At 37.2% G+C, this 27,155-nt stretch overlaps 1 protein-coding gene across 1 annotated transcript in view; it reads left to right on the top strand.

Annotated features, from left to right (window-relative positions):
- gabbr1a (gamma-aminobutyric acid (GABA) B receptor, 1a) overlaps positions 1-27,155 on the top strand; it is a 65,445-nt gene that overhangs the window by 16,694 nt on the left and 21,596 nt on the right. The window contains exons 7-13 of the mRNA XM_036564356.1: positions 5,172-5,332; positions 19,225-19,359; positions 20,654-20,824; positions 23,813-23,914; positions 24,502-24,567; positions 24,973-25,164; positions 26,425-26,670. Coding sequence (XP_036420249.1) covers positions 5,172-5,332; positions 19,225-19,359; positions 20,654-20,824; positions 23,813-23,914; positions 24,502-24,567; positions 24,973-25,164; positions 26,425-26,670 — 1,073 coding nt within the window. The remainder of the gene's footprint in view (positions 1-5,171; positions 5,333-19,224; positions 19,360-20,653; positions 20,825-23,812; positions 23,915-24,501; positions 24,568-24,972; positions 25,165-26,424; positions 26,671-27,155) is intronic.

The raw sequence follows: 27,155 nt of genomic DNA, 5'->3' as shown, positions 1-27,155 counted from the left end.
CTAAAGAACTGCTGTAACCTGCTGAATTTCTGCATTAAGGGACTGTCAGTGTCCACTTTACCTTCAGCATATTGCACTGCAAAAACATCAGTGAGGACTTTACTTCTTGCTGAGGCCTGAGGGTTAAGAAAAGGACCTTTTCAGAAATATCTGAGCATTTTGGAAATCTGAATAGTAATGTTTTCAAAAGTAAATATGAAGAGTTTCATTACAAAATGCTGCATATCAATTTCTATCAATTTTGGATATAAACATTTTTGAAAAGAATAACAGCTGATATATAATGGAAAATACATTTTTATTTCTCCAGTAAAGATGATGTTAATTGTAATATAGCATTGATATTTCCTGTATGTGTAAAGCCCACTCCCAACAACATATAAGATTATTTTGAAAGTTATCTACAGTGCTTTTTGGACTAAAACCCTTTAAATATACAGTCTATTGTTGCTGTCCTTTTATTATTTTTGAATTAAATACATTGAAAATGTCAGCTGCCTTTCACATTACGTGATCATTTTGTGATGAATGGACCAATATGTTCACATTTCATTGAATTGTATTTAATCACATTAACTTGCCTTAAACAGTCTAAAGCTGCAGGAAACATTAAAAAGACATCACAGAATATTTTCTGTTTCACAGTATCTTGTCATGTGAGATAAGGTCTGTTTAGAAGTAAAAGACATATTTGCATATTTCTATATTATGTTAGAGATTTTAAAACTAGAAATGCACAATGATATTGGAATCATTTCTATATCGGCAGATAATTGTTTTAAAAAATTAGCATCGTTGGACACATGTTTACATTTGACTGATATTTAAAACTGACATTTGATGACTTGTTTATTGAACTTCAGAACAGCAGAATGTTTACGCGATGCTGGGCTACTGCGCTAAATGTCTGTGTTTTATTCATTTTGTTGCATTTGTAGCTCTACAGTAGTCAATGTTATATTTCTCTCTACGGTCAATCCAGGTAGTTGTAATTGTGTGTGTGTGTATGTGTGTGTGTATGCGAGAGTGTGTGTATGTGTGTGTGTGTGTGTGTGTATGCGAGAGTGTGTATGTGTGTGTGTGTGTGTATGCGTAGCATAATCATGATAACTCACAAACACACAGTGGTTTTGGTGAGTACCAGTTGCCGAGCTTGGTGCAGTGTAATTTCTACATATATTATAAATGTCTCGGCATTGCAAGATATTTACATGAAAATATCAGACATTGGCATCAACCCAAGATTCTCACATCAGTGCATCCCTGCTAAACTCTAGTATAATCCTCTAGCTTAATCTGATCTCTTCACTTTTGGACCAATGAGGACATTTTCAGTTTTTCATTCCATTTTGGAAAATGATCGTTCACTGACTTGCAGACTTACAGCATGAGTGTAGTCATTTTACACTTAATAATATATAAACCTATAATTTGCTGGAAGATATGAAGGTAGTTACACTGAGAAACTCATATCTCCGTAATTATCTCGCTTCATGGTAGGTGTCACCTGGTGTTCTTTCATTAAATATCAACTAAAGATCAGGAGTAAATAATTCATGAGTGGCATGTGGAGAGATTGGAATTAAACTCACACCGAGAGAGAGAGAGAGAGAGAGAGAGAGAGAGAGAGAGAGAGAGCACCAAATGTCACAGGAAGAGCTGGGGTCTGCCGGAGCTCGGGATGGGCTCAGGTCAACTTCAAAGCGTGCAGAGCAGCAGCGGGCTGTTTTTAAAAAACTGAAAAGAGTAAGAAAACATATGTTGTGCTCAGTCTGTGTTGATCAGTCAGGTGATAGCTGCATGGACCACTGAATGTGCTGAATGATGCTATATGTCTGAAAGTGTCCCGACATCCCTTATAATTAGTGCATTTGAAGTTGGAGAGGTGTTTTGTCATCCAGAGCTGATTATCCAACATCAGTACTTGACCTCACTAATGGTCTTGTGGCTGAATGTAATCAACTCTTCACAGCAGTGTTCTAACATCTAGTGTAAAGCCTCTTTAGAAGAATAGTGGCTGTTACTGCAGCAAAGGGGGAACTCCCTAAAAATACCCATGATTTCATAAGAAATGTCTAATAGGCAGATGTTTATAAATTTTTGGACATACAGTGGACAGTATCTTTGATACAGTCTCTCTGTCCTCACCATCACCAACTAGTGCATACATTAGCGCATACACTAGTACACTACATTGACCTCCTTGATTTGAAATACTCAATAATTTGTTTTTTTGCTTCTGTTGGCCATAGCATCTTATAATGTGATACAATATCAGAGGCTCGGAGGAAACATTTATCTTGTGTATAAATGTCTGTCTTTGTATATGGCTCTGTGCATACAGTACCATGCAACAGTCGTTTATTTTTAATTTATTTATTTGATCTAGTTATTTTGTTAGTCAAAGTGACCATTAAGTACAAGTTCTTCCATTTTCAGAAGATATTTCTGAAGAAATTAGATTTTAAATTGTCCACTTGCATAAGAAAAGGGAAAGTCAAAGAAAAATCAGTTAAAAAAATAAGTTTCCAAAACTGGAGTTAAAAAAATGATTTAAACAGACAGAGAAAAGACTCCTAACAAACGTGTGACCTGGTAGACCACAAACTGTCACCATCGGATAAACAGCACTTAAAGCTTTCATCTTTGGGAAAGAAGAGAAAATCTAGCTCCACTCTTCCTTCAGATCTGTCCAACCTGTCACTGTGAGAAGACAACTCTGTGCTATGGGCCTAAAAGGATGTGTGGCTCTCAAGGAGCCCTCACTGAGAAAAGGACACAGACAAAAAAACAAAGAAAATTTGCAAATCGAACAAAGAAGCTGCTGGTGTTCTCAGAACAACAGACTGGACACCTCAACATTAATGAATGTGTTGATAACTTGGATCATGAAAAGTGAAAAATGCAACCAACTTCCAAGACTGAGCTTTAGAGGTTTGGAAAAATATCCCTGCAGATTTCATTGTAAATGTGAAAGAAAGTCTCTCAAAGAGTCGAAGCTGTGAAAGAGGCAAAGAGTGGACGCACTTAATAGTGAAAATTTTGATAACGTATTCATCTGCTGTAGCGCTTAAATCATTTTCTAATTTTTTGACGCTGAAACATGAATAACTTAATAACTGAAGGGCAGTTTCTGACCTTTGCACAGTACTGTGTATGGCTTTGTGTAAAGGTCTGTATGTAAATGAATTAATGTAAATGGCTGTTTGTATATAGCTGTGTGTATATGGCTTTATGTAAATGGACTCATGTACATAGCTGTATGTAAATGGCTGATGGGAGCTGAGAGGATTGCTTTTGGCCGTCAGCTCCAGTGCTGACAGGTGCTTTAAGTAGGCTACAGTGTGTGTGAGCTGTGTGTGTTTGCACCTGCCTCACACCCCAGTGCAGTGTGCAAAGCAGCAGAAACGGAGCTGTTGGAGCGTTTCGTTCACTGTGTGCCGCAGCACATCCACTGTGTGGCACAGAGCGTACATTATTCTGCCGTTTTCAGCTATTTGAAAGTGGTCACGTAGGCTGGTACTTGATTTAATGGATTCGAGCTCGGTATGAGGTGCTGGTGGTAATGACTTGAGAGTTTGATTGTTGAGCATGATTGTGTGTTGGGGGTTGTGTGTGTGAGAGAGAGGGAAAGAGATGGAGAAAGACAGGAGGTGATATTGAATGCTTATACAGCGCCGCTCTGAGAAAGACTCCTATTCATCTACTTGTACATTATTCAAACACTCCCGAGCAACAACAGGCACTATATTCTGTACAAAGTAGTGCACAAACTGAAATGTGTTCATTTGTGACACCAGAACAAACAATGAAAAATGTAATATTGTGTCTTTTACTTTATTTGGCTGGTTCAGCTTACAGTGAGAACTTAATACAGAGAGAAGACAGAGGGACACAAATGGTCCTCTCTGTATTTCCTCTACCTCTCTTTCCTGTCTCTTCCATCCTTCCTCTCTCTTCCTCTCACTCTCTGTCTCCCCCACTCTCTTCTGTCCTGTTTCTCTCCACCTCCCTCCCTTTCTCCCTCCAATCTCTCTCTCTCTTTCTCTCTCTCCCCTCCCTCCCTCATTCCAATCTCTCTCTCTCCCTGCCTCTCTCCCCTCTCTCTCTCCCCCTCCTCATCCTCTCCCTCCTCCTCTCTCTCTCTCTGTATATAGAGGTGCTGTCTCTCAGCTCTGCTCTCCTCGTGTCTTCTGCTGCTTTGCTCAGCTGCAGTGCACACACGCAGCTCTGCGCTCGCTCTTGCCCACACTTTTGCGTCTCTCTTTCCGTCGGATTAAAGGATTATGCCGCAGAATAATTGCTCTTTTTCACTGTTCTGATCAAATGCTGGACTCGTATGCTGGAGTGTAAAACTTCATCTTGTCTCATGCAGGCAGCTGTGAGTTGCGGAGTGTGTTGAGCGTCTTGCCGGCGTTGCCCTCGGTTCCTCTTCCGTCTTGAACATCAGAAAGGATAATCTGATTATTTTATGAGAAAAAAAACATGGCAGTGAGAATGAAAAATTTGCTACAGTAGTTTGTTTGTCTGATTACAGTAGAGTCGTGCACTGTAGATCTTTGGTTATTTCTGTTTTTGGGGAATTTTATGAACAGCAGGCAAGCTCACGTTAACTGTCTCAAAGTATCGATAGCCAAAGTGAGACGTTCCGTGCACTCCTTCTCCTTTTTTTTGAAATGCCAAAGAAGTGCATGGATTAGGTCATCAAGAAAAGACCTTAAAGACCTGTTAACCACATCTATGATATTGTAACTGTTTCTATTCCTGTTGTTCTGTTATTAAAAACTTTGTGGAAGCATTTACAAAAAATTTACGACAACTTCCACCTAAAACTTTACAAAAGCAGGTGCTGTTATGCATCTTTAAAGGATCTGTGACACACCTTTAACTCTAAAGCGCAATGCGTTTGTTAACACTTCTTTAAGACACTCGGAATTGTTGTGTCCTTCTCAGAGTGGTTTGTCTTTCTGGAACTAAGCTGTATTATAGTGTATTATATTGTGTTATAGTGCAGGGTCAACCCTGACCACACTTCACCTGTGACAGAGACTCAGAAACTGGACTGTAAGCTGCATCTATGGAGAGCCTGAGTCATCTGAAGAGACTTTGGATAAGAGTTGCCCTCTGCCATACTTTGTTGACCCTTATCTCCTGGCCATGTGCGGTTTCAGGAAAGAAGAAGCTGTATATTGGTGCTTTATTCCCGATGAGTGGTGGCTGGCCCGGTGGACAGGCGTGCCTGCCCGCTGCCCAGATGGCCCTGGACCTCGTCAACAACCGAAGTGACATCTTACCGGACTACGAACTGGAGCTCATATATTATGACAGTATGGTAGGTGAACAGTTAAAATCTCTGTATGTATGTAACCCATTAAACACATTTCAATCCCCCACCCTCATCATTGCATAACTTACATAGCACTTTTATAGTAGTTAGAAAATAGTGTGTAGAAAATAGTAAGTCCTAAGATGTGTAGCTGGACAATAAGCTTGTCATTTGAGATGTTCAAGATTTCTGAAATGATTGAGTTTATTGCATGTTTAAGGTATAAGGCATTTTTGACTTATACAGTTGTATGCAAAGGTTTGAATGCCCAATCAAATTAACGCTTTGTTGATTTTCTAAGTGAACATAAGTCAGACATCCTCTACAGGGAACAAACAGTGTTGTTTTTCTTCTAATTGTAGTGCACAATTTATTTTTATTTGCTTAGTTATTATTTGCTGAGTTTAATATATTGCAAGAGATAAAATGTGAAATATAAAATATGCCATAACTTTAGCACAGGCCGTATTTTCTGTTAACAATTAAATGTATAGAAAGAATTCTCTGTAGAGGATTTGTTAACTTAAGGATATTTTCACTTACAAAATCAACTAAACATGTTGACCAGGTGCACCTGAACATTTGCATATGACTGTGGGTTATGACATGACTGAAATGTTATAAAATGAAAAAAATGAATGAAATGAATGTAAGCATCTGATGGCAATTCCAGTAGTAACATAGTACCATAGTGTAATATAAATATCCAAATGGTGAGACATGGAAAATAATACTGAGATTTGTTGTCCAACATTGCAATTCCATCCAGAACTACTTACCTCTGCCAAATTTCTTATACAGTTTTACATCATAGTTCATATTTGCAGCCTGGAGATCTCAACCAAAAGCCTTATAACAGACATTTAAGGCATAATGCAGACAATTTACCCAAATGTTACAGACACCTTACTTTCTTGGGTCCATAAAAGCCCATAAAAGCTTTGGTTAGTGGCTCTTCTGGTATTCAGATTCACGTCTCAGCCAGAAGACAGAGTTGAGCAGTTTCTCACAGAGAGAGTGATGGTTGAGTCTGTTTCTTCCTCGCACAATCTACCACCTACCATCTCTCCAAGGTTGTGATGAAGTTGAGTGCTTACATTCTCTACATTGTGGAGCTCTAGATGCAGTTTTGCACTTTTGTGTGAGTAACCTTAATGCCAGCATGGCAATGATATGAAAAATGTGAAGAATTATGCATGGTTTTGACAGCGGTATGTCTATATTATGTCCCACAAAAGAAAATGGATCCTCTTTGCCCTTCAGCTGTACTCAGACTGTGAATAGAAAACTATGTGCTAAGTCCAATGGAGTTTTAAGAGAACTCTTCACTGCTTAACCCCAAGAAAAAGAAGAACCTTCAAAGGTTCCTGCTTAGGGCTTTATGATAAAGTCATGGAAACCTGTGATAATGGTCAGTAACAATGTGGACTGATAAGCTTCTTCATGACATGAAACATTTTGATGATCTTGTATATTTCAGAATATTGTTAGAGGCTCTGTTAGAAATAGAATGCAGTCAAATGGTCATGTTAAAATTCAGAGCCATGAGGTTGTTAGGAACAGTGTGCTCAAAAGCACAACCTGAAGCAAACTAGAAAGATATTCATACAACTGTTGCAGTAGAATGTTGATACATAAAATCAGAGGGAAGTTTTCATGGTTAGTGCCACACTTTGTTCCACAGGTTTGAAAGTATTTTTAGGTGAGGAAGCTTTGCAAGAGGTTTTTGGAGTTGTACTGTAGCAATGACTGTGATTGCTGTGCAGCACTCTGCATTGGAATCACACTCAGTGACGGAGAAGGAGAAGAGGGAAAGGAAAGTTGGCATGGCAACAGCCACAAATGAAACCGCTGTTCAAACAGAAGTGCATTTCTGTAAATCTTGCAGTGATAAGGAGAGGAGATACTTCAGCAGATTAGTGAACACCAGCACATCCATTTTTCAGACTGATTAAAGCAGAGTCAGGGATTTCATAAAAGCAAATTGATAGCCTCTGTACTGAAATCTCTTCAACACTGAAGTTCCTCTGCAGAACTTCATAGTTTTGGCTTGGACCCTTAAATGCTTTAATACTCTTTAAATGAAGCATCCATGATGGAACATCTGTAAGATTATATTAGAATTTATGCTAAAAACAGTCTTACTCAAATGTAAATGCGAAATAGAAAGCATGGGAACTGCTGCCAAAATACAGATCTGGAGGCATGAAGATAAACTGTCAAAACACAAGTGCAGAAATTAAATGTGCATACAGTATTTTGCTAAAGACAGAGAGCACCCCGTGTTTATTTAATTTCCAGTCAAAACAGCCAGGAGATATTTCTGAGCAGATTAGATATAAGATACTATGCTTGCATAAGAAAGAGGAAAGTCAAAGAAATATTAGAGTGGTTAAAATTTTCATTTTTAAAAGACAGGAGAAGATCAAGCTCCACTCTTGCTACAAAAATCCAGCCCACAGTGAAGAGACAGCTCAACGCTGTGGGTCTGAAAGGATGTGTAGCTATCAAGAAGCTGCTAGAAGAACATGTTCAAATCAAAGAAAGGAGCTGCTGGTGTTCTCAGAACAATAGACCACCTCAGAGCCCAGACTTTGAATGTGTTTGAGATTACTTGGATTGTGAGAAGCAGACCAACTTGTAAGACTGAGCTTTGAAGGTGTGTAAAAATATTCCTGCAGATTTCTTAGAAAAACTGAAAACAAATCTTCTGGAAAGAATGGAAGCTGTAATAAAGGCAAAAAGTAAAAATTGTGACATTATATTTAGCTAAGGCTTCTTTGTTTTCTGTTAATTCTATGCTTTCTGCTTTTTTCCTGATGCTGAAAAAATGAATATCTTACATTTACTGGCCGTTGACTCAAAATTAATGATGGGTGGTCTCTGACTTTTGCACAATAGTGTACAAATCTTGAACCTTAAAACATATTGACAATGCACAGTGGTGAAAAGAGAGCAAACTGACCCAGCTGCACAGTGACAGACTAAAAGAGTACGTCACTAATCTCTGAGTTTAGTGGTCAATCTGTCCGCTCATATGCCGTAAATCATTTTCTATAATGCTTATCACATGGCTTGTTCTCATTTACTTCTGCAGCATGAGCAATGATGCACTTCTTATCCTAGTTATGTTAAACATATAAGTATGAAAAGCTCTTACAAGTGTACTAGTTGTATTAACTGTTCCATCTTCTTACTATATACTACCATACTCCTACGAGTAAGGTCAGAACGCATCGTGTGAGGGAACACTTTTAAGGTCAGGAGTGCTTTAGACCATTGACATTTCAGCGCAGATGGGTATTATAAGCATTTTCATTTGATGGTGGAGTGCTGCATACCTGAATGAGATCATAATCTAAATAGCTTTTGGTGCCAGAAAAGTAATTACAAAGAGAGGAAATCAAATTTGATTTGGGTTTGCTTTTAATTATTGTTCAAAGGGCCTGGGCCACGTGGGTTGCCTTGCTTAATCCTTTTCAAACAAGCAATTATCACACCCAGCAGTATTTCCTTAAAACATGAAAGTCTCTCTAATTTGCCAATTCCATATGACATTTGATTAATATTTATTTCTTAGATGAGTATTATCACGCTCTGCCATGCCATGTTTGCAAAATTAAGAGCGCTTTTATCCAGTCTATTATTTTATGCATTTGAATTAGAAAGTAGGCCTCTCACTTTATCAAAATATTCCATGTGGAAGAAGAAATTATAACTTTGGGTTCCCTTTGCATTACAATGTGAGTATTACAATGTGCTGATGTCGTATCTTTTGGGGGGCCAAGCACTGAAAGTTACTTTCCTTCTTCTTTCTCCTGTTCATATTCATATTCATTCTGTGGCAGCCCATAGAACTGTTAATGTAGTTTGTAGGACATTTTTTGCAGTGAATATAGTTGTTAAGTATTGAATATGTGTAGTGATGACCAATGTAAAGTGTGGAAGATAGTGAAGCAATATGTAAATGACATGTTTATCCTACAGAAAGCATAAAACCTGCAAAGAACTACTTGACAAAACTGTTAACGCTGTGTATTTTCCACCGCTTTTTGTGAGCATGTCTTGTCCTCATTCACAAATGATGTGTCCAGCACCTTCCGCTCCTGAAAAATGAAAAAATTGAACCTATAAAAGGACTATTCATTTACTTTTTAAAAACAGCAGCGATAACATGATATGAAAGTGTCTGTTACATAAAGCAATAGAAATAAGAGCTTCACATATCCATTAATATTATTCACATTCACATTTAGCATTGTTATTTATATGGTAAATACTTAGGGGGGTCAGGTTTACCAAGGAGTGAACAAAACCTGCAGCACATGCTAAAATTTTGCAAGGGCAGCTGGTTCTAGTTTGCCTGATGTACCACAACCTGCCATTCATGACATCACCCACAAACTGACTTGTTTGAACTGCGGAGCTGCTAAAACAAAGGTCCACACAGATTGTATATTGACCAGCTGCAGACAGAAGAAAACAGAGAAAGGAGAAAGAGCTGGATGCTCCGAGGGAGGAGGCGAATTCCAGCTGCTAAAAGACAAGCAGTTTGAGAGATCACTGTGAAGAAAATAAATGCAATTAGAACTGCTGAAAGATCAATAGATGAGCTAAAAAATAGATCACAATGACCTTCCATCCTTTATTTTGAGGGACAGTCCTGAAGATTTGTCTCACATTCCACACAAACCAAGCAATGTCTTGCATTTCAAAGAACAAGAGAATAATTAGAAGAATTTTTATATTAAACATAATTCATATATATATAAAGCTAAAATGACCCTACATTTCAGGGTTTTATATATACAAACTATACCCATAAAATGGGTCACATTTTAGCTTTGCAGATCATTGACATAACCATGCCATGGTTGTCATAAGCTCCAATAAGTTGTCATCATAGGTTTTGTCCGGTGATAATAGTGTCATGTTACCATTGCCAGTAATTGTCATTACAGATTTCATGTTTGATGTCAATGCAGGCTATATTACATGATAATTTTTGTTAAGTTAGCCATAGTGACATCAAACACTATGACAAATGTTATGACACTTAATGGTAACGGCAAAATGACACTGTTAAATTACTGTAGATAATCTTCCTTGACAGCTCAAGACAGTACATGAAATCTGCCATGACATGTCTATGTCAGTGTTAAGTAGCAGGGTTCATGTAAAATGTTACCAAATCTGATCTGCTTACTGTCATTGAAGATGTTATTGGTTGGTGGAAAAAGCTTGGACCTTTTTAAATATGTATTCTAAAATTGGACAAAATGTTTTTGGCCTTTTTTTATACATTTTCAAATGTATTTGGTAAATGTACCTTGTATTTTTTTTTTAATGGAAAGAGCTAATGCTCAGCCCAAAGTGAAATGAAAAGATGTAAAAACAAATTTGCTTTTAAGAACAAATCAGTCTTCTCTTTCAGTGCTGCAGCCATTTTCAAAGTAATTGCACCTCCTCAATTTTCAGCAATTTTCCTGTCAGTTCACATTAGTAAATCACTTCGAATTATAAGTTTGCATGGTCTCCTCCCATATTTTTGCATCTAAGCAGTGTCACACCCTAAAATGCATATTCATTAAATCAGACACTCTAAAACCTGGCAACCTCATGTACATGTGCAGAAAGCTTCTGCACACAAGTTGATGAATTAGCTGAGTGCTTTGGTGTGCGCACAATGCATTAGCACTATCGCAACTGTTTAGTAAATCTGGCCCTTAGTGCTGTGTTTGTGGATCACTAGGTCTTCACTGAATTACTCAAAATTACTTTTCTCTTCCAAGGAGTGTGGGCAAATGTGGATTTCTACAAATAGGATGGACCACAGAAATGAGCAGTCTGGCTAAATTAACAGCTCCCTAAACTGCAGTGGGCTGGTTACACAGTCGTATGCCAAATGAGTTTGTGTCAAATTACATGTTTTGTTGATTTTCTAAGTAAAAATAAGTACAGGGAAATACGTACAGGGAGCAAAATTAAATATGACACTTTTCTCCAAATTTTAGTGTAAAATTTTGATTTATTTGCTGAGTTTAACATATTGAGCAAAATAAAAGAAAAAATATAAAATAAGCTATAACTTTTGCACAGGCCACATTTTGTTTTTCACCCAATGTGTTAAATTCAGCAAATAAGCAGTAAGCAAACTTTTGCATATGACTCTTAAGAGATTTCACAATGTGAAATAAACTATTTTTTTTCTGTGAAAATTACATTTTGATTAGATGGCTGCTATTTTTGTGCAGTTCTTTTTTTCAGTGGTAAATAAGTAAACTCATATCTTATTAACCGATTGGATTAGTTCTATATTATTTGCCGAATCAGTAGCCTGTGAACACAGATTCAGGTTTAATGGATAGGAGTGGAGCATTTACTGTCATCTTTCTGAATCTGTGCTGGTCTGTGTGCTTAGTTGATGATGGCCCAACACAAGTCATAAATCAGCAGATGGCAGCAGACAGCATTAGGCATGTTAGTCAGTTCAATTTCATAAATTCCAGAAAAATTATTTGGGGTAACAAATTCAGAATAACTGAATGATGGGTGGGAATTGCCTGTGAATAAACTAGGTGACAATAAGAACATGAACAGCACTGGGTGGACATAAGGTTGTTGAAATGAAGGGCCTGTGTATGTGTTGTGGTGTTGATGTACAGGGACGATATACACACATACACACGTCCACACTCTCCAGATTGTTGGCATGATTATATCAAAGCTCAGACTGCAAACTTTGATCAATTATTAACTGTGATGGAGAGAGACAGAGGTAGAGGCAGGGAGAGAGTTAGACATGACTTGATGAGGTACTTCTGCTCTCTGCAACTTAATTGGCAGCTGTTGTGTCCAGATTGGAATGAGTACGATATCCAAATGCATGTCTTATTCATACCAGTGTTTCCAACAGAGTACCAGACCAGCCCTTGCAGTCCAAAGGAACATAATACAGGGATATTAGATCCATAAAAAATGCAATTTGAATTATTTTCCATTATACACCACTCCATTCATGAGAAGTAAAAAGAAAAGCAAACTTAATTTGTATAAGCCCACTCTGTACATGTTGCTATTATTTAACAGTAAAAGTTCTGTTTAATTATGGTAAATTAATGTATTTTGCTTTGAATTCTGGGAGTTGAAGTCCATTCTTAACAGTTTACTATGTAATTTATGGTAGGTCTAGAAATCTCTACAAAAGTAAAATGGGAAAAATAAGGACATCCATTTATATTCTGAAACATTAGCACAATATATATATATATATATATACATATATATATGTATATATATATATGAGAAGAATTTTTTGTGCGTATAGGACAGGGGTCGGCAACATGCGATTTTTAGATAAAAATAAAATAATCCTCCTTTGCGGTAAAATAAAGCTCTGTTGATCATTTTAACTCAATTATAACACTGAATGGTCTAAAAAGCTCAAGTTAATGTAGTCTATATCTGCTAATTCACCCCCTAACCCTGAAGGTCAGCGTGCAGACCGCTAGTCATGTAGCAACGCACAACACAATCTTGCCTAGTTAGTAGCTAACTAAAAGGCAAAGAGAAAAATTTAAGATGAACATCAATAATAGACGAATTGACAGACTGATCACTCCATCTGGTTTCCTGATACGTTTAATCTGCAAACACTAAAAAGTTGTGAAGCTGAAATCAGAATTTTCCCGTTCCACCTTCAGTGGTGCAGCAGTTACATTCTGGTGCCTCAGGCACCATTTAAGGTGGAGCACAAACACGAATTTAAACAAGAAGTGGCGAATGAGAAGCTGACTTCAGCCTCGTAAAAAATAGAATGTTAGGAGACATTTTACAAGAAACTATTCTACTTTTGAGGAAAAGTTTCCTGTCGGAGATACAAGAAAAGTGGCTATAGCTGGGCTAAAGATTAAAGCAGAGTAAAGTAATTCTGCTTTTTTGTTTATATACTATTTTTTAGCCTGTACTAGGACATTAGCACATACTGAGACATATTTACAGCCAAGATGTTAAAATGGACATAAAATGGTGTGGCTCCCAAGGTGGTTTGATTATTGTTGAAAGGACAAAATGGCTCTTCTTAACATTTGGTTGCTGACCTTTGGTATATGAAGTTTAAATACATTAGGCAGGAGTGTCCAGTTTTTAACCTTGGGTGGCCAAAGTGTAATGTACTTGGCGGCCCAAGGGCTAAAAAGAGTTTTTGAAATGCATTTTATAACATTATATTTTGTTGCTAAAATTCTTCAAAATGCAATTTTAAGATGTTATATTTGGACATTTTACCAACTTAGTTCAAACTGTGGTCCCACAGTAAAAAGTAATTGATATCGATACTGGTATCGGGTATCGACCCGGTACCATGCTCATTCTCTCGTACTCATAAAAAGTGCACGGATACCAACATCCAATATCACCTGAAACCATGTAACATTAGCACAGTGTACAAATAACTCAGGCTGGCAGTGAAGGAGCGTCTGCTCGCACAGTGAAGTGTTGCTGGTGACATTTCACCTTGGTGTGTTCCTGCCAGGAATACGCTGTACCTGTTTTTAAACACACACAAACACAATCACAACCACTCCTCTTATATGGGTGAAGACACATAGGCTCCCAAAACAGAGACAAACAAATTGACACTTGCAGTACTAAAGTCTGAATATAACGACTTTACTCTGTTTAATTTATAAACGTTAATGCTTTTTTTAATTGTCTTTATAAAATAGGCTGCAGAGAGACTGTATTGTCCTACCCATGTACATCACAGCCTAGTTTGAGTTTCAGTGCACAGTGTGGTACAAGTTAGCAAAGCTTCTGTAGCTCAGGTTCTTAGCACGTTTGCTCAGTACTTGGTGCACAGTTTGTTCTTTGAAGTTGTTCATTGGGCAGAGCTGTCTGTAAGGGCTGCATCTCACATTGCACATCAGTCAGACCAGGCATTTTCGTACAGTGTGAGTATATAAATCCTAGACTTTGTCTATGCATGATTGTTTTTTCAAACATACAATGTGAGTCACCAAAAAACAAGGTTTCTAAAATCACACAGTGTATATCTGGCTTTAGAGGATGGTCAGCTACAGCTCAACCAGCCTAAAAGACAAGATGCAGAACTCCACAAGTGAGCTCCTCAGATAAATTTGCCTCAGATGTGAGTCCTGCTGTCACTGTGCTACAGAGATTGTTGTTGAAAGAGACAGATGAAACGTGCTTTACTTACAGCTGTACAGAAGTGCTTTTCTGACGTAGAACAAAACCTGCTCTTCTCCACTGCAGCGCTGCTCAATCAAAGCTAACTAAAGTGGCATAGCTAGCTAATGTGCTCCAATTAAAATGAGCTAGATTTTAATGATTAATGACATCACACTTATTCACACTAACAACTTCTTAATTTTAAGTAGTTTACTCAGTATGGTATCAGTATTGATATTAGAAAGGACTAAAATACATGTACATATCCCTAAAACAATCAATTAAGTATTCAGACCTTAGGTATTTACAGGAATTATGTTTTGATCTATTTAAACCTAAGGCATTATTAGAGATAGAGATAAGCTAAATATATACTAGATTATCATTTATAGGGTACTTTTTATTGGGAGGTGTGTATAAACTTTAACTTCACTAATTTTAAATTGTGAAAATAGTACTTAAATTTTTTAGTGTTGTTTTTTATCTTCCTGATTTCTTTTAAAGTGAAATTGAAATATTTAAATTTATCATGAATTTCGTTTAAAAAAAAAATGTTTTTCTTAATATTATGATTTTATTTGTGTACAACTATTCAAAGCTGTGTTTGCTAGTAATGTACTCGCTAGCGTTTTTGAGTTCTGCCCAAAATTAGCTAAAATTGTCACTACCGAAGCAGTCATTCCTGAAATATTTGGTAAAGTTTCAGTAGTTTTATGACTGTTTTGTTGATGACAAAATGGAATGTTTGAATATTTATTTTAATAAAATCAACATAATTAAGATATAGAGTCATTCAAAGCAAAATGATTTGTCCAAGTCATTCAAAAATGTGTTTTCAACTCTGACTTTGAACTATCATCCATACAGTATATAAATATGTGTTTCATTGAGTCAGTGGCTGGAGTTAGTGTAACTTTCTGGAGGGCCAAATTAAATATCCTCACCCTTTTTTACAGTGTACTATGACCTAAAACTGTTCTCTCTGTTTTGAAGTAGTAATTTGGTTTTGTATCCATACACAACCCCATTCTCAACCACAGTGACACGCTGCTTTAACACTGTCAAACTAGGCAACCTACTTCTTACAGCACTTCAGAGACCTCTAGAATTTGTCCCATTCAAATATTTAATTACCCTCTCATTATTAGACTTAACTAATACTTGTCAGCATTACCAACAGGCATTACTAATAGGTGGTGTCAGTGTTTCCTGTGTGCGCTTGGTGCTCTAGGCCTCAGTTGGAGCCAGTTTTTGTTCCTCTTGCCGATCCCCCTCAGGCCCTCAAGGTGATGACTATGTGGTGACTGCACTAGATTAATAGCCATGACTCCCACGAGAACTTCGGGAAGGATGCTAGAGGGAAAAGATTTCTTAAATTTTTTAACAATTGACACTGTGCAAAAAGTAAAATGTTGCTGAGAGACCTTAGAAAAAAGCTTTAGGTCTGTATCCTCTTCCATTTGAACTTACGATTAGCCTTGTACACTAGGCCTGAGATACCAAGTGGTAGAATCACCATCTTAAATGCAGGTAGGTTATTGTATAATTTTGGGTACTTGTAAGCCTTTACACATCCAGCAATATATATTTTTTAGTATTAGTATCCTAACACGCCATATTTTGTCATATATAGTTATGTTCTTAACCATCAATTCTGTAATAAAATTAGACTGATATCTCTAAAACCCGCTTTTATCAGCTAGTTTTGGTATTTATTGTAAAACAGCTCATTTTCTGTGCCTGTAAGAATTAATCAACCACACTACATGTCTAAAAGTTTGTAGACACCTCATCCAAAATTTCCTCTGAAATCAAGGGTATTAATAGGGAGTTTGTCCCCTTTTGTTGCAGTAACGTCCTCTACTTTTCTGGAAAGGTTTAACACTGGATGTTAGAACATTACTGTAGGGATTTGATTGCTTTCAGCCACAAGAGCATTAGAGCATTAGCAATGTCAGGTATTGCTGTTGAATGATTAATTCTGGATCACAAATGCCACTCTTACTCATCCCAAATATATTGGATGGAGATCCATCACTTCAGAGGACACAGTTCTCAAATAACATCCAAGCCTGATGAAACTGACAAATGTTTTGAGCTCTGTATAGTACAGACAACAAAATATTAAAAATGTAACCTGTTACTTCTGAACTATGTTAGGTATATCCAAAAGTTTGGGCACCCCGGTCAAATTACATTTTGTTGATTTTCTATATGATAATAATTTAAGGACATCCTCTACAGAGAACACACTTCTGCACATTTTACTGTACAATCACTGTGTATTTACTAAATTTAACATACTGTGGAAAATTTAAATGAAAAAAATTTAAGTTAGTTCCTATAGAGGATGTGTGAACTTATTTTCACTTAGAAAATCAACAAACATGTAATTTGAATTAGGGTTGTTAAAACATTTGCATATGTTTGCAACTGTAGCAGCAATGTAACACAGAGGACTTGAAAGATTTGCCCGATCATGTGCAATTCAAGATGTAATCATGTTGTTTTGTAAATTATGATCATGTATTAAGATAACATGAATTAAAATTGTGTATTGACAAAAATTATATAAATCCCACACATATGAACGTATAGAATGACCCAAATCTCTGTCTCAGTACAGATATGTGAAGCAGATAATCATAATTTTGTTCCAGCTTGTGATTGTTTCATCTCCACATATCGCTGTGGGACTAACAGAAACTGAATGGAGACTATGTGTAATATAAACAAACAAATAAGTGGATAAGAAATTACACACTGTAACTCATAACACTGGTGCTCTCTTTATCTGAGTGGCCTTCTGTTTGTCACAGAATCTATACGTGACATGTTTGGTAACAGTCACCTTATTGTTTGTGAATCATCCCTCGTGTGTCTACAGCCCATTGGAGCAGAGGCTTGTTGTGAAGGCTTGATGCTGACTATTTCACAAAATCCACTTACTAAAGCTCTATTAACTGACAGACTTCTGTGTTTGTCTTGGAGAAAGAATGTTTTGTGAGTGTAGAGACGTTCTCATCTTGATGGATGCATGTAAAGTCCTGATGGATGTAAATCCCTTTGCAAAATTAAATAGAGGTCAACATCTTAATCATCTTTTTTGAGTTGGTAGTATAACACTCTATTTGTCTCTCTGTTTACAAATGCTGCTCTTCATCTGATACATTAATGTACACAAGTGCAGTAGTGAGTCAGCATGTCCTAGTGCATAGTGCAAAGTGAATGAGAATCAAGCTTTATTGCTGAAGCACACTACTATTCCAAAGTTCAGAATTTGTTATTTTATATATATACAATAATAATATGTACAGGGTAAATTTAAATATTTAAATAAATCACAGAAAGGTACTTTGTGTGTCAATATTTTAAGTGTTACACAAAAAAGAAGTTAAATAATAATAATATACTGTAATTATCTATTTACATTTTTTGTCAAGTTATCTGCCTTGAGATTTGATCTCCACTTTTAAAATATAATGAATTCTCAGTATTATTTTATTATAACTCCATTCTCGATGCTGTGCAGCCTTTTCATCATTTTAAAATAATCTACAGCTCTGTTCATCATCCTGGACACATTCAATATTTCTTCATTTTCATTTAAGGCTTCCTATTTGGAACCTGTGAAAGTGCACAGGATGAGCATATCATCACTGTCTGAAATAAAACGTATCTCCATTTTTGGTGATTTTTATTTTTCTCTATCATTTCATGTCCTTTATACTGTACAAAAATTCCATGATGAATGTTCCAATAGAAATTATACAGAATCACTTGGAATAACACCTCTTTACGTTAACCTACATTAAAAGTTAAGAAGCTTTTTGCCCTCCTGTAAAGTTACTATTTTGGAGATACATGTTTTTCTTTGCACAGCCACAAAATTAGAATCATTGGTAATATTTTACCGAAGTTCAACTTTCATGAGGCTACATCACACCTACATAAATCTTTGATGATAACAGACATAAAACTTCATAAACATTTATTAAGGCTTATTCCAAATACTGTCATTTGTCCTAAAGGCTGCTTTTGTCACCTTAAAGTTTTATGATAATTGATGCTTGTTGGAATAAGCCTTTACAATTGACTGTATAGGTTTATGTTAGTTGTCATGAAGGACTTATGTAAGTGTCATGTAGCATTATGAATGTCGCCCTTCAGTAAGGTGTTAGCAACTTTGCACACTTTAAAAAAAAACTTTGATTCCAAACTTTCGAAGAATAGTGTATGTTTTCAAGTACAAGGAATGCGTGTGAGCAGCTTATAACAGACAGTAGCTTACAACAGAAATATTTCTACCACAACTAAATAAATAGACAAACTCAGTTTTGTTTTATTGTCCTTTATTTTTCAGTTAAATTTTACTATGCTTTATTTAAAGTTCTGTGTATGCCTTTTAAAGCATTTTGTGAACCATATAGGTGGACATTATTATAATTATTATTATTATTATTATTATTATTATTATTATTATTAGACAGGCATTCTTAAATAAAAACAGTGTGCAAAGTATTTTTAAATAGATTGTAGTAGTCAGTGGCCAGATACTATTTAAATTTGCTTAATAAAATATGAACTGTAAACTGATTAAACTAATTATTAACCTTGGTCATTATTGTTTGGTTTCTCTCTCTCTCTCTCTCTCTCTCTCTCTCTCCTCTCTCTCTCTCTCCCTCTCTCTCTCTCTCTCTCTGTCTCAGTGTGACCCGGGGGAGGCCACTAAGCTGCTGTATGACCTCCTCTACACAGAGCCAATCAAGATTGTACTGATGCCAGGCTGCAGCTCTGTGTCTACACTGGTGGCTGAAGCAGCTCGCATGTGGAACCTCATAGTGGTGCGCTTTCACTTTACGAACTGTTTTATCCACTCCCACATTAAATCTTGTGTTAGATATACAGTCGAATGCAAAAGTTTGAACACCCTCGGTCAAAGGACATGCTTTGTTGATTTGAAAATAAGTGAACACATCCTTTACAGGGCACAAACTTAAATATGGCATTTTTCTGCACATTTTAGTGCACAATTTCCATTTATTTGCTTAGTTTAACATATTAGAAACATATGTGCTGTGACTTTTGCACAGTCCACTTTTTTTTTTTTTTCAATATGTTAAATTCAGCAAATAAGTAGTAATTGTGTATCAAAGTGTACAGAAGTGTGTTCTCTGTGGAGAATGTGTTCACTTATTTTCATTTAGAAAATCAACAAAACATGTCATTTGATCACGGGTGCAGACTGCAACGGTTGTTGGTGGGTCACATGGATCTGAGAAGCTGACAAATTGCTTATTTCTGTTTAAAAAATAAGTGGGAAAAAGAAAGCAGATACAGAAAGTTAGTGCATGAATTGGAGAGAAAGAGGGAAAGAAAGAGAAGCTGAGAAAGAGATTAACTTCAAATTAATTTCTTTTACTCTGTTTGCGTCTACTGAGGTTTGCGTTATCAAGTAATTTCCAAGTAATTTCCTCAAATCTGCTTTGGTGGTGCAGCATAGAAAAATGGCTTTGCTGCATTGAATTCTCTCATTAATGGATTGCTTCCCTATAGACCTCTAGAAGCCCTTATATACAGTCTTTCTTATGGCAGATTTTTCTTTAGTCAAAGACTATAGTGGAGCCAGTCATTATTTTGTCATATGGTTATCTACAAAGTTAGACTGATGTATTATTCAGGCAATAGGACAGCTCAGCCTGTAATTTTGGAACAGCGACAGTTCTCTGTTTCAGTTTCACCACTGCCGATACACTGACTTTCAGTTCAATTCTGTTACAAGTCTCTGTGGAATATAATTAATGTCAAACCTACACGCTGTGCCAAGTATTGGTGTACTGTTGATGCCAGAAGTTGATGTAGTCACAAAGTGAATTATTTATCAAGGCAGGCAAAAACATCTGGCCACGCTGGGATGACATTAAGCTCACCTTACAGCTTGCTGAAAGTTGTTCGCTAGTTAAGGTGAGACTTCAAAGAGGTGAACTGAGGTTGTATGTGATTTGTCTTGCACAGTAACAGTGTAGCTTTAAAACCCTGTTAAAAATATCATGCTAGTTTCTGCTGAGTGTGGCAGACTCACTGCAGTTCTCCTAAACCTGCTTTCACACTATGCTCTTATTTGCCCTTTATTCGCAGTTCTCCTATGGTTCCAGCTCCCCGGCTCTGTCCAACCGCCAGCGCTTCCCCACTTTCTTCCGCACACACCCCTCAGCCACGCTCCACAACCCCACCCGTGTACGCCTCTTCCAGAAATGGAAGTGGACCAAGATTGCCACCATCCAGCAGACCACAGAAGTCTTCACCTCGGTCAGATTCCAACAACAGCTCTGATTCAGATGATTCTTAAAGCCTAAAGCCTCTTTACTGCACTGTTAAGATGTAAACAGAATTCATGCCCTACATAGACCTTTGGTCAAGCGTCAATAAGCTGTCCATCACAGTCGGCTAGAACACTATATAATGCACTCCTAAAACGTATCAAAAATGGAGAACTCATTGCCAGCATCCTGCATTGTGCTAATTTCTCTGCTTTAACACACCAGCTACACTTAATCAACTGCTGAATTGAACCAGGTGTTTTTGAACATTAAAATTACCAAACTGTACAGGACTCTGGACTTCAAGGACTGGAGTTCCCCACTGAAAAACCACTTGTGGTTTCCTGAAGAACCGTTTGATATGATGGCTCTTTAAAAAACTCATTTGAAACTACTAAATTGAAAAGTTCATTAGGGAACCAAAAGTGGTACTTTTATGCTATCGCTCCAAAGAATCCTATCTGGAATTTTTATTTTTAAGTGTCAAAACTCTTTTTTTCACTCTAAACTCCAACATATGTTGAAAACATGATGATGACATAAAGTAATTCCACTGATTTTTTCAAGGTTTGTACATAGTTCAGTGGTTGAGATGTAAACAGAGACAGTCTGACTGGTTGAGTGAAATGGTTTATTATAGAGAATTACAGACTCAGATTTCTTTACAGTGGTGGTGATAGGAACCAGGGGTCACGATGTTTACAATACAAATAACCCAAATAGCCATTTTATTTGCTATCCAAAACAACCAGTGAACCTACTCAGGTGTTATATGTAATGGTGAAAATGGTAAAATAGTGGTAAATCTGAAAAGACACATTTTCTGTGAGGACTATTTTGCCTTACAGCGCCCTGCATTTACCTCTCCATTGTGAACTGTTTTAAAAAATATATGATTTAGGCCAAATTTTTATCTCAAAACTACTGTAAAACATTGTCTCTGGCAATAAGCAGCTTATGAATAGCCATTTCAAGTAATAGCTTTCTGTGGGGTAGCTTTTGAGGCATAAATGCTTTGGACATCTGGTTCCTATCACCACGACGGTAAACAATTCTTTAGAACAGAGCATTTCTCATCAATTCACTCTAAATGAGTGTTTATGTACTTACAACTGAATTGTACAGAAACTTAAAAAAATCTGTGGAATTCCCCATTAAAGCCATTGCATCACTTGTTCATGCATAATAGGTCTAAAGCTGATTCTGGATGTGGCATTTGCAGACTCTCAACATGAGGACCGAAAAGTATCAGTTCCAGTAAGACAGGCCATCATGGGGCTGATTACTCAATAAATCAATCAGAGACAAAGCCAGTTCATTATGTAAGTCACAGTCACCTATTTGGTGCTGTGTTAAGAAGCAAGAAAGCTCCAGAGAGCTTAGCAGTAGCAAACAGTCTGGCCAATCATGGACGACCACATGAGAGAGTGTCCGCAGATGTGTTTAGAAATGCTGAACAGACCTAGATTTCTATCCAGGACATAGGCAAAGACTAACAAATAGAGAAGAATATGCCAGTATGACCTTAGAAGGTTTAAAAACCCTGTAGTAAAGCTCCAGAACAGAAAGGCCAAATTCAGTTTACACGGGATTCAGATTATCTCCTACCAAAGTGACAGAATGAGAAAATGCAAAGAAAAAATGAAAAGAGTGGAACAAGATCTAAAGCAAATCACCTCATGTGTGCCATAGGCATGTATGAATAGAGCTATCTTTACTGTTGATGCGTCTTTATGGTGTCTTTACTGATGATACTGAAACATGCTGCTAAAGCAACTGTGGAGTTTTCAGGGCCAAAAAGTGGAATGGCTGTTGTTTCAGTGCAGTGTCCGACCTCTATGACTAAGCTGTGGAGGTGTGGAAAAATATCCCTGTAGATTTCACTGAAAAAATGGAAAAAAGACTGTCAAATACATGGAAGCTGTAATAAAGTCAAAGGTTGGAGAAACTAAGTACTAAAGAATTTAAATTATATTTAGTTGTTGAGGCTTCTCTGTAATTTTCTGTTAATTGTCTATTTTCCTTTTTTTCCTGAAGCTGAAAAACAAATAACTTTGACTAGCAATGACTAAAAATTAAATAAATGAAGGATGGTGTCTGACTATTTTACAGTACTGTATTTATGTGCCTACACACCCCATATCTGTCTTTTTTGTCATCTTTGCTGTAGGCAAACCAGCCTGATGTTTGTTTGCAAGTTTTTTTTATCTAGTTTGCATCATGAAACCTTGACCTGAGCTTCACCAGCTCAACTTAGCAAATCACAAGGCTTGTTTGGCTCTGACTCTTTACTCTTTTCATCTCTCTTACTTTTGGTCCACCTGTGAACCTTTTCATTTTTTCTGTGTTTTTTCTTTTTTCTGGAACATTTCGTCTCTCAGTTCTTCTGTTTAGGTTTCTCTGCTGGATAAACATGCCCAGCTAGCTCTGGGGACTGTGCTGTGTAGTTTCTGATTCAAAGAGTGAGAGAAAGGCCTTGCTTCTCATGGAGGATCTTTGAAGTCATTTGTCAGAATATTGGTTGTGAAGAATATTGACCGAGTCATAAATCTCTCAAGCGCTGGTTCGATATTTCACCCGTCTGATTCTGCTTGCTAATGATTTCCCTTTCTCCTCTTCCCATCCCTTTCTAATTTTCTTTTTCATCATTTTATCTTTTACCGTCTCCTTCCCCTTCCTTCTCCTGCACTAGTTTTTCTTCTTTCTTTACTCTTTGCTCTTTTCGTCTGTCTTGGATCTCTTTCCCTTTTTGCCTCAGTCTGCTTTTTTCCTTTGCCTCTTCCATTGAAGCTTCCATCTTTTTGCTTTTCTTCCCACCTGTCTCCCTCTTCGTAGCTGTTCTTTTTTGCTCTTTTTTCTCTTTATATCTCTAAAACTCGTACTCGTGTGTCTCACTCATGTCTCTCTCTGTCTCCCCCCTTTGTTTCTTCCTATCTCTCTCTCTTCATTCCTCCCTCTGCTTTCTCTCCTCTCGCAGACGCTGGATGATTTGGAGCAGAGGGTGAAGGAGGCTGGTATAGAGATAAGCGTGAGACAGAGTTTCCTCACTGATCCCGCCGTGGCTGTCAAGAACCTGAAGGTGCTTTGATGAAAAATTCACCAGCCGCTGCGCTTCCTCAGCCTGCGCCGCGCAGTTAGCTGGGCTGCAGACGGCGGCGCACATGAAAACGTTATGTGAAATAAATCAACACTCTTAGGATCCGTTCCCCGCCGTCAGATCAAGTGACAGCTCACATGTCACATCTGTGACCGGGGGCTAAACTGACAGTAGATGATGAATAGACATCATTTTTATTGCAACCTTATTTTACATAACAACCTCATGAGATTTTACGCTCCCTCCTAGCAAGGTCCAAGCATGCTCGCATCTTCTATAGCCCTGCGCATTAAACATTGAAAAACATCGCATGGAAGTGTTGAAAGTCCTTTAAGGACTGCTATCAAAAATGAGTGCAGATATGAAAGGAGGATAAAACACTTTTGAGGCAATGGAAATTTATAATCAGCAAACATTATTTAGTGGCACTGAATATTTAGCAGTGACACAATGTTTATACAGTCAGACTTGTTGAAGGATAAGACAGCGATGAGGCTTCACTGCTTGTTTTGTCCATGCGTTCTGGCCCACTTACTTAAAACATTCCCTTCTTTTGTTTTATTCTCCAGCGCCAAGACGCGAGGATCATTGTAGGCCTTTTCTATGAGACTGAAGCACGAAAAGTCTTTTGTGAGGCAAGTGCTGAATCGTTTGCTTGTCACTTCTGTCAAACTCAAGTTGCATTAAAAGCATGACAATCTGTGCAGTTTAGATCAACACAGCTTGACTTTGCAGGGGGCTTGTGCCAAGTTGAATATTACTAGTCAGTTATTTTCAGTTCAGCCTCCAGATAAACATTAAGCAGATATTCCAGTATGCTAGCATGCATGTTTAGATTTTGCTGATGCAGAATTTGCTGAATATTTGTGTATTAGTGTAATAGTTTGGGTAATCGTATTTTTTTGGACCCAATGATTTCATTCCAGTGTAGCCTAATAGAGTAGCAAAATAGTCAGCAAAAGATGGCAATGCCATGCCTGGTGCCTGAATTTAATCCAGCACTGCCCATAATCTGTTTTTATTCACTTCCTCTCTGGTAGGTCTACAAGGAAAAACTCTTTGGGAAGAAGTATGTGTGGTTCCTCATCGGTTGGTACGCAGACAACTGGTTCAAAATCAAAGACCCAGCCATTAATTGCACTGTGGAGCAGATGACGGAGGCTGTGGAGGGACACGTTACTACAGAGATCGTGATGCTGAACCCTGAGACCGTTCGTGGAGCCTCCAACCTGGTAGGTGAAACCTTAGTGTCGTCTAATATATCACATTTATGTTATGTTAAATATAACATTTATTTTTGTAGTGTTACAAATGCAGTTAAATTAAAATGCAGGTATTGTAGCACTGGAGCCCTGCGTCTCCTAAACATCCTGCTCTACTGGAGTACAGAGAACATGGAAAAGAAGGGATGAGAATATTACTCCAGTCTCATTCAATGTACAGTAGCTGTAAAATTTTGCACCAGTTCACTCATCTGAGGCAGACTTACTATACCCCCCCTAAGATTACTTATAGCTTAGTTGGTAGAATATGATTTTCATATAAGGCTCCTAAACTCTGGAATAGCAATCCAGAGAATATGAGGAATACAAACTCTGATAGGTGTTTTTAAATTAAATGAAAAAATCCAAAACAAAACGTATTTGTGTAGGCTAGCATATGCCTAGAAAATTGCTCATTTTCTCCTTTTTCTAATTGTGCTGTTGTTTTTAGTCAGTAGTGTTTTCTCATTCCAGTGTTTTATTATATTACTGTATCAAGCACATTCAGATTTTGTAACTAAAGTGCAAAGTGCCATATGAATAAAAACAAAATATTATTTCAGAATATCAGCTAAATCTAAACAGCTAAATCTATGCATCCCTATTTTTAACACTAACAATATTGGTGCTATACATAAGATGAGGAGGTCCTCCATGCAGCCAGGTTTGAAGTCAGAAAAAGTTTAAGGAAGTAAGTTTATGAAAATAAACATTACTATCATCAAGTGGTTCACTGCAGTTTTCATATCATGGTGTTTAATATGCAGGGACATGCAACAGCTACATTGTTTACATAGTAATTATTGTTTAAACTGTAAATTTTAGTGTTTTTGTTAAAGCTTTTTAGTATGTCCACATCCAAATTGTCCATAGCCTATAATTTTTTCCATTTATGTGGTTTTATGTACCAAAATGATCCTAATTCATTTTTATATGTCGATTTTTCAAGCTGGACTGATATATATAAATGAGCTCGGTTTTGATTGGCGGCACTGTATGGTGGCTCTCTTAAAAAGCAGTACAGCCTGAGACAGTGAATTAGTGGGGTGAATGTAGGCTGAATAGACAAATATTTGTAAACACATTGTTTTTGTAACATCACAATAACTGTTAATTCAAAACAGGCTGTTTCCGCAGCTTGCTCCAGCTGTAATGACAGTCTGATTACTGGTCATTGAAGAATGAAGAACTACCTCATTTCCTAAATTAATCTCTCTCCTATTCATCCAGACTTCCCAGGAGTTCCTGGCCCAGCTCATGTCCCGTCTTGGGGGGAAAAACCCTGAGGAGACAGGGGGTTTCCAGGAAGCTCCTCTGGCGTACGACGCTGTGTGGGCTCTTGCTTTGGCCCTTAACAAGACTGTCGCACCTCTACAGGCTAAAGGCAGAAGACTAGAGGACTTCAACTACAACAACAAGGACATCACCGCAGAGATATATCGAGCCCTTAATACCAGCTCATTTGAAGGAGTATCAGTGAGTGAAAGGTGGAAGTTAGTGCAATCAATAATAGTTAAAAGGAAAAAGAGATAAGCTTACTAAATCTTTTCCAACAGCTTTTGTCAGAAACGTATTTCAGTCATGCATTCTTAAAAAGGTGGTTTTTCAAGGGTTATTTAGTAAAGAAAATGGTTCTATATAGAACCATGAACACTCAAAGAACCCTTTGCATGATGTAGAACCTTTCTGAAAAAGAACCATCTTTTTTAAGAGTGTAGTTTATAAAAGTAACTCTGAAATAATGGCATACCACCACATTAGGGGTCCAAGCACTTAGTGCCGAAACCCTTTTGTTTTTTTTTTGTTAGTGTTTTCAATCTTAAGGCTTATTATTCAGTAACATATACATTTACCATAATTAACGTTCTAAAGATAATTCAGTTCATAGGATTATTTTATTAATTGGTGGGTTTGTATATGTGTAGTTTTAACATTATTAGTTTAAACATAATTAGTTTAAA

The sequence above is a fragment of the Colossoma macropomum genome, unplaced genomic scaffold (assembly GCF_904425465.1).
Source record: "Colossoma macropomum unplaced genomic scaffold, Colossoma_macropomum, whole genome shotgun sequence".
Lineage (NCBI taxonomy): Eukaryota > Metazoa > Chordata > Actinopteri > Characiformes > Serrasalmidae > Colossoma > Colossoma macropomum.
This window is presented reverse-complemented; position numbering and strand designations above follow the sequence as displayed.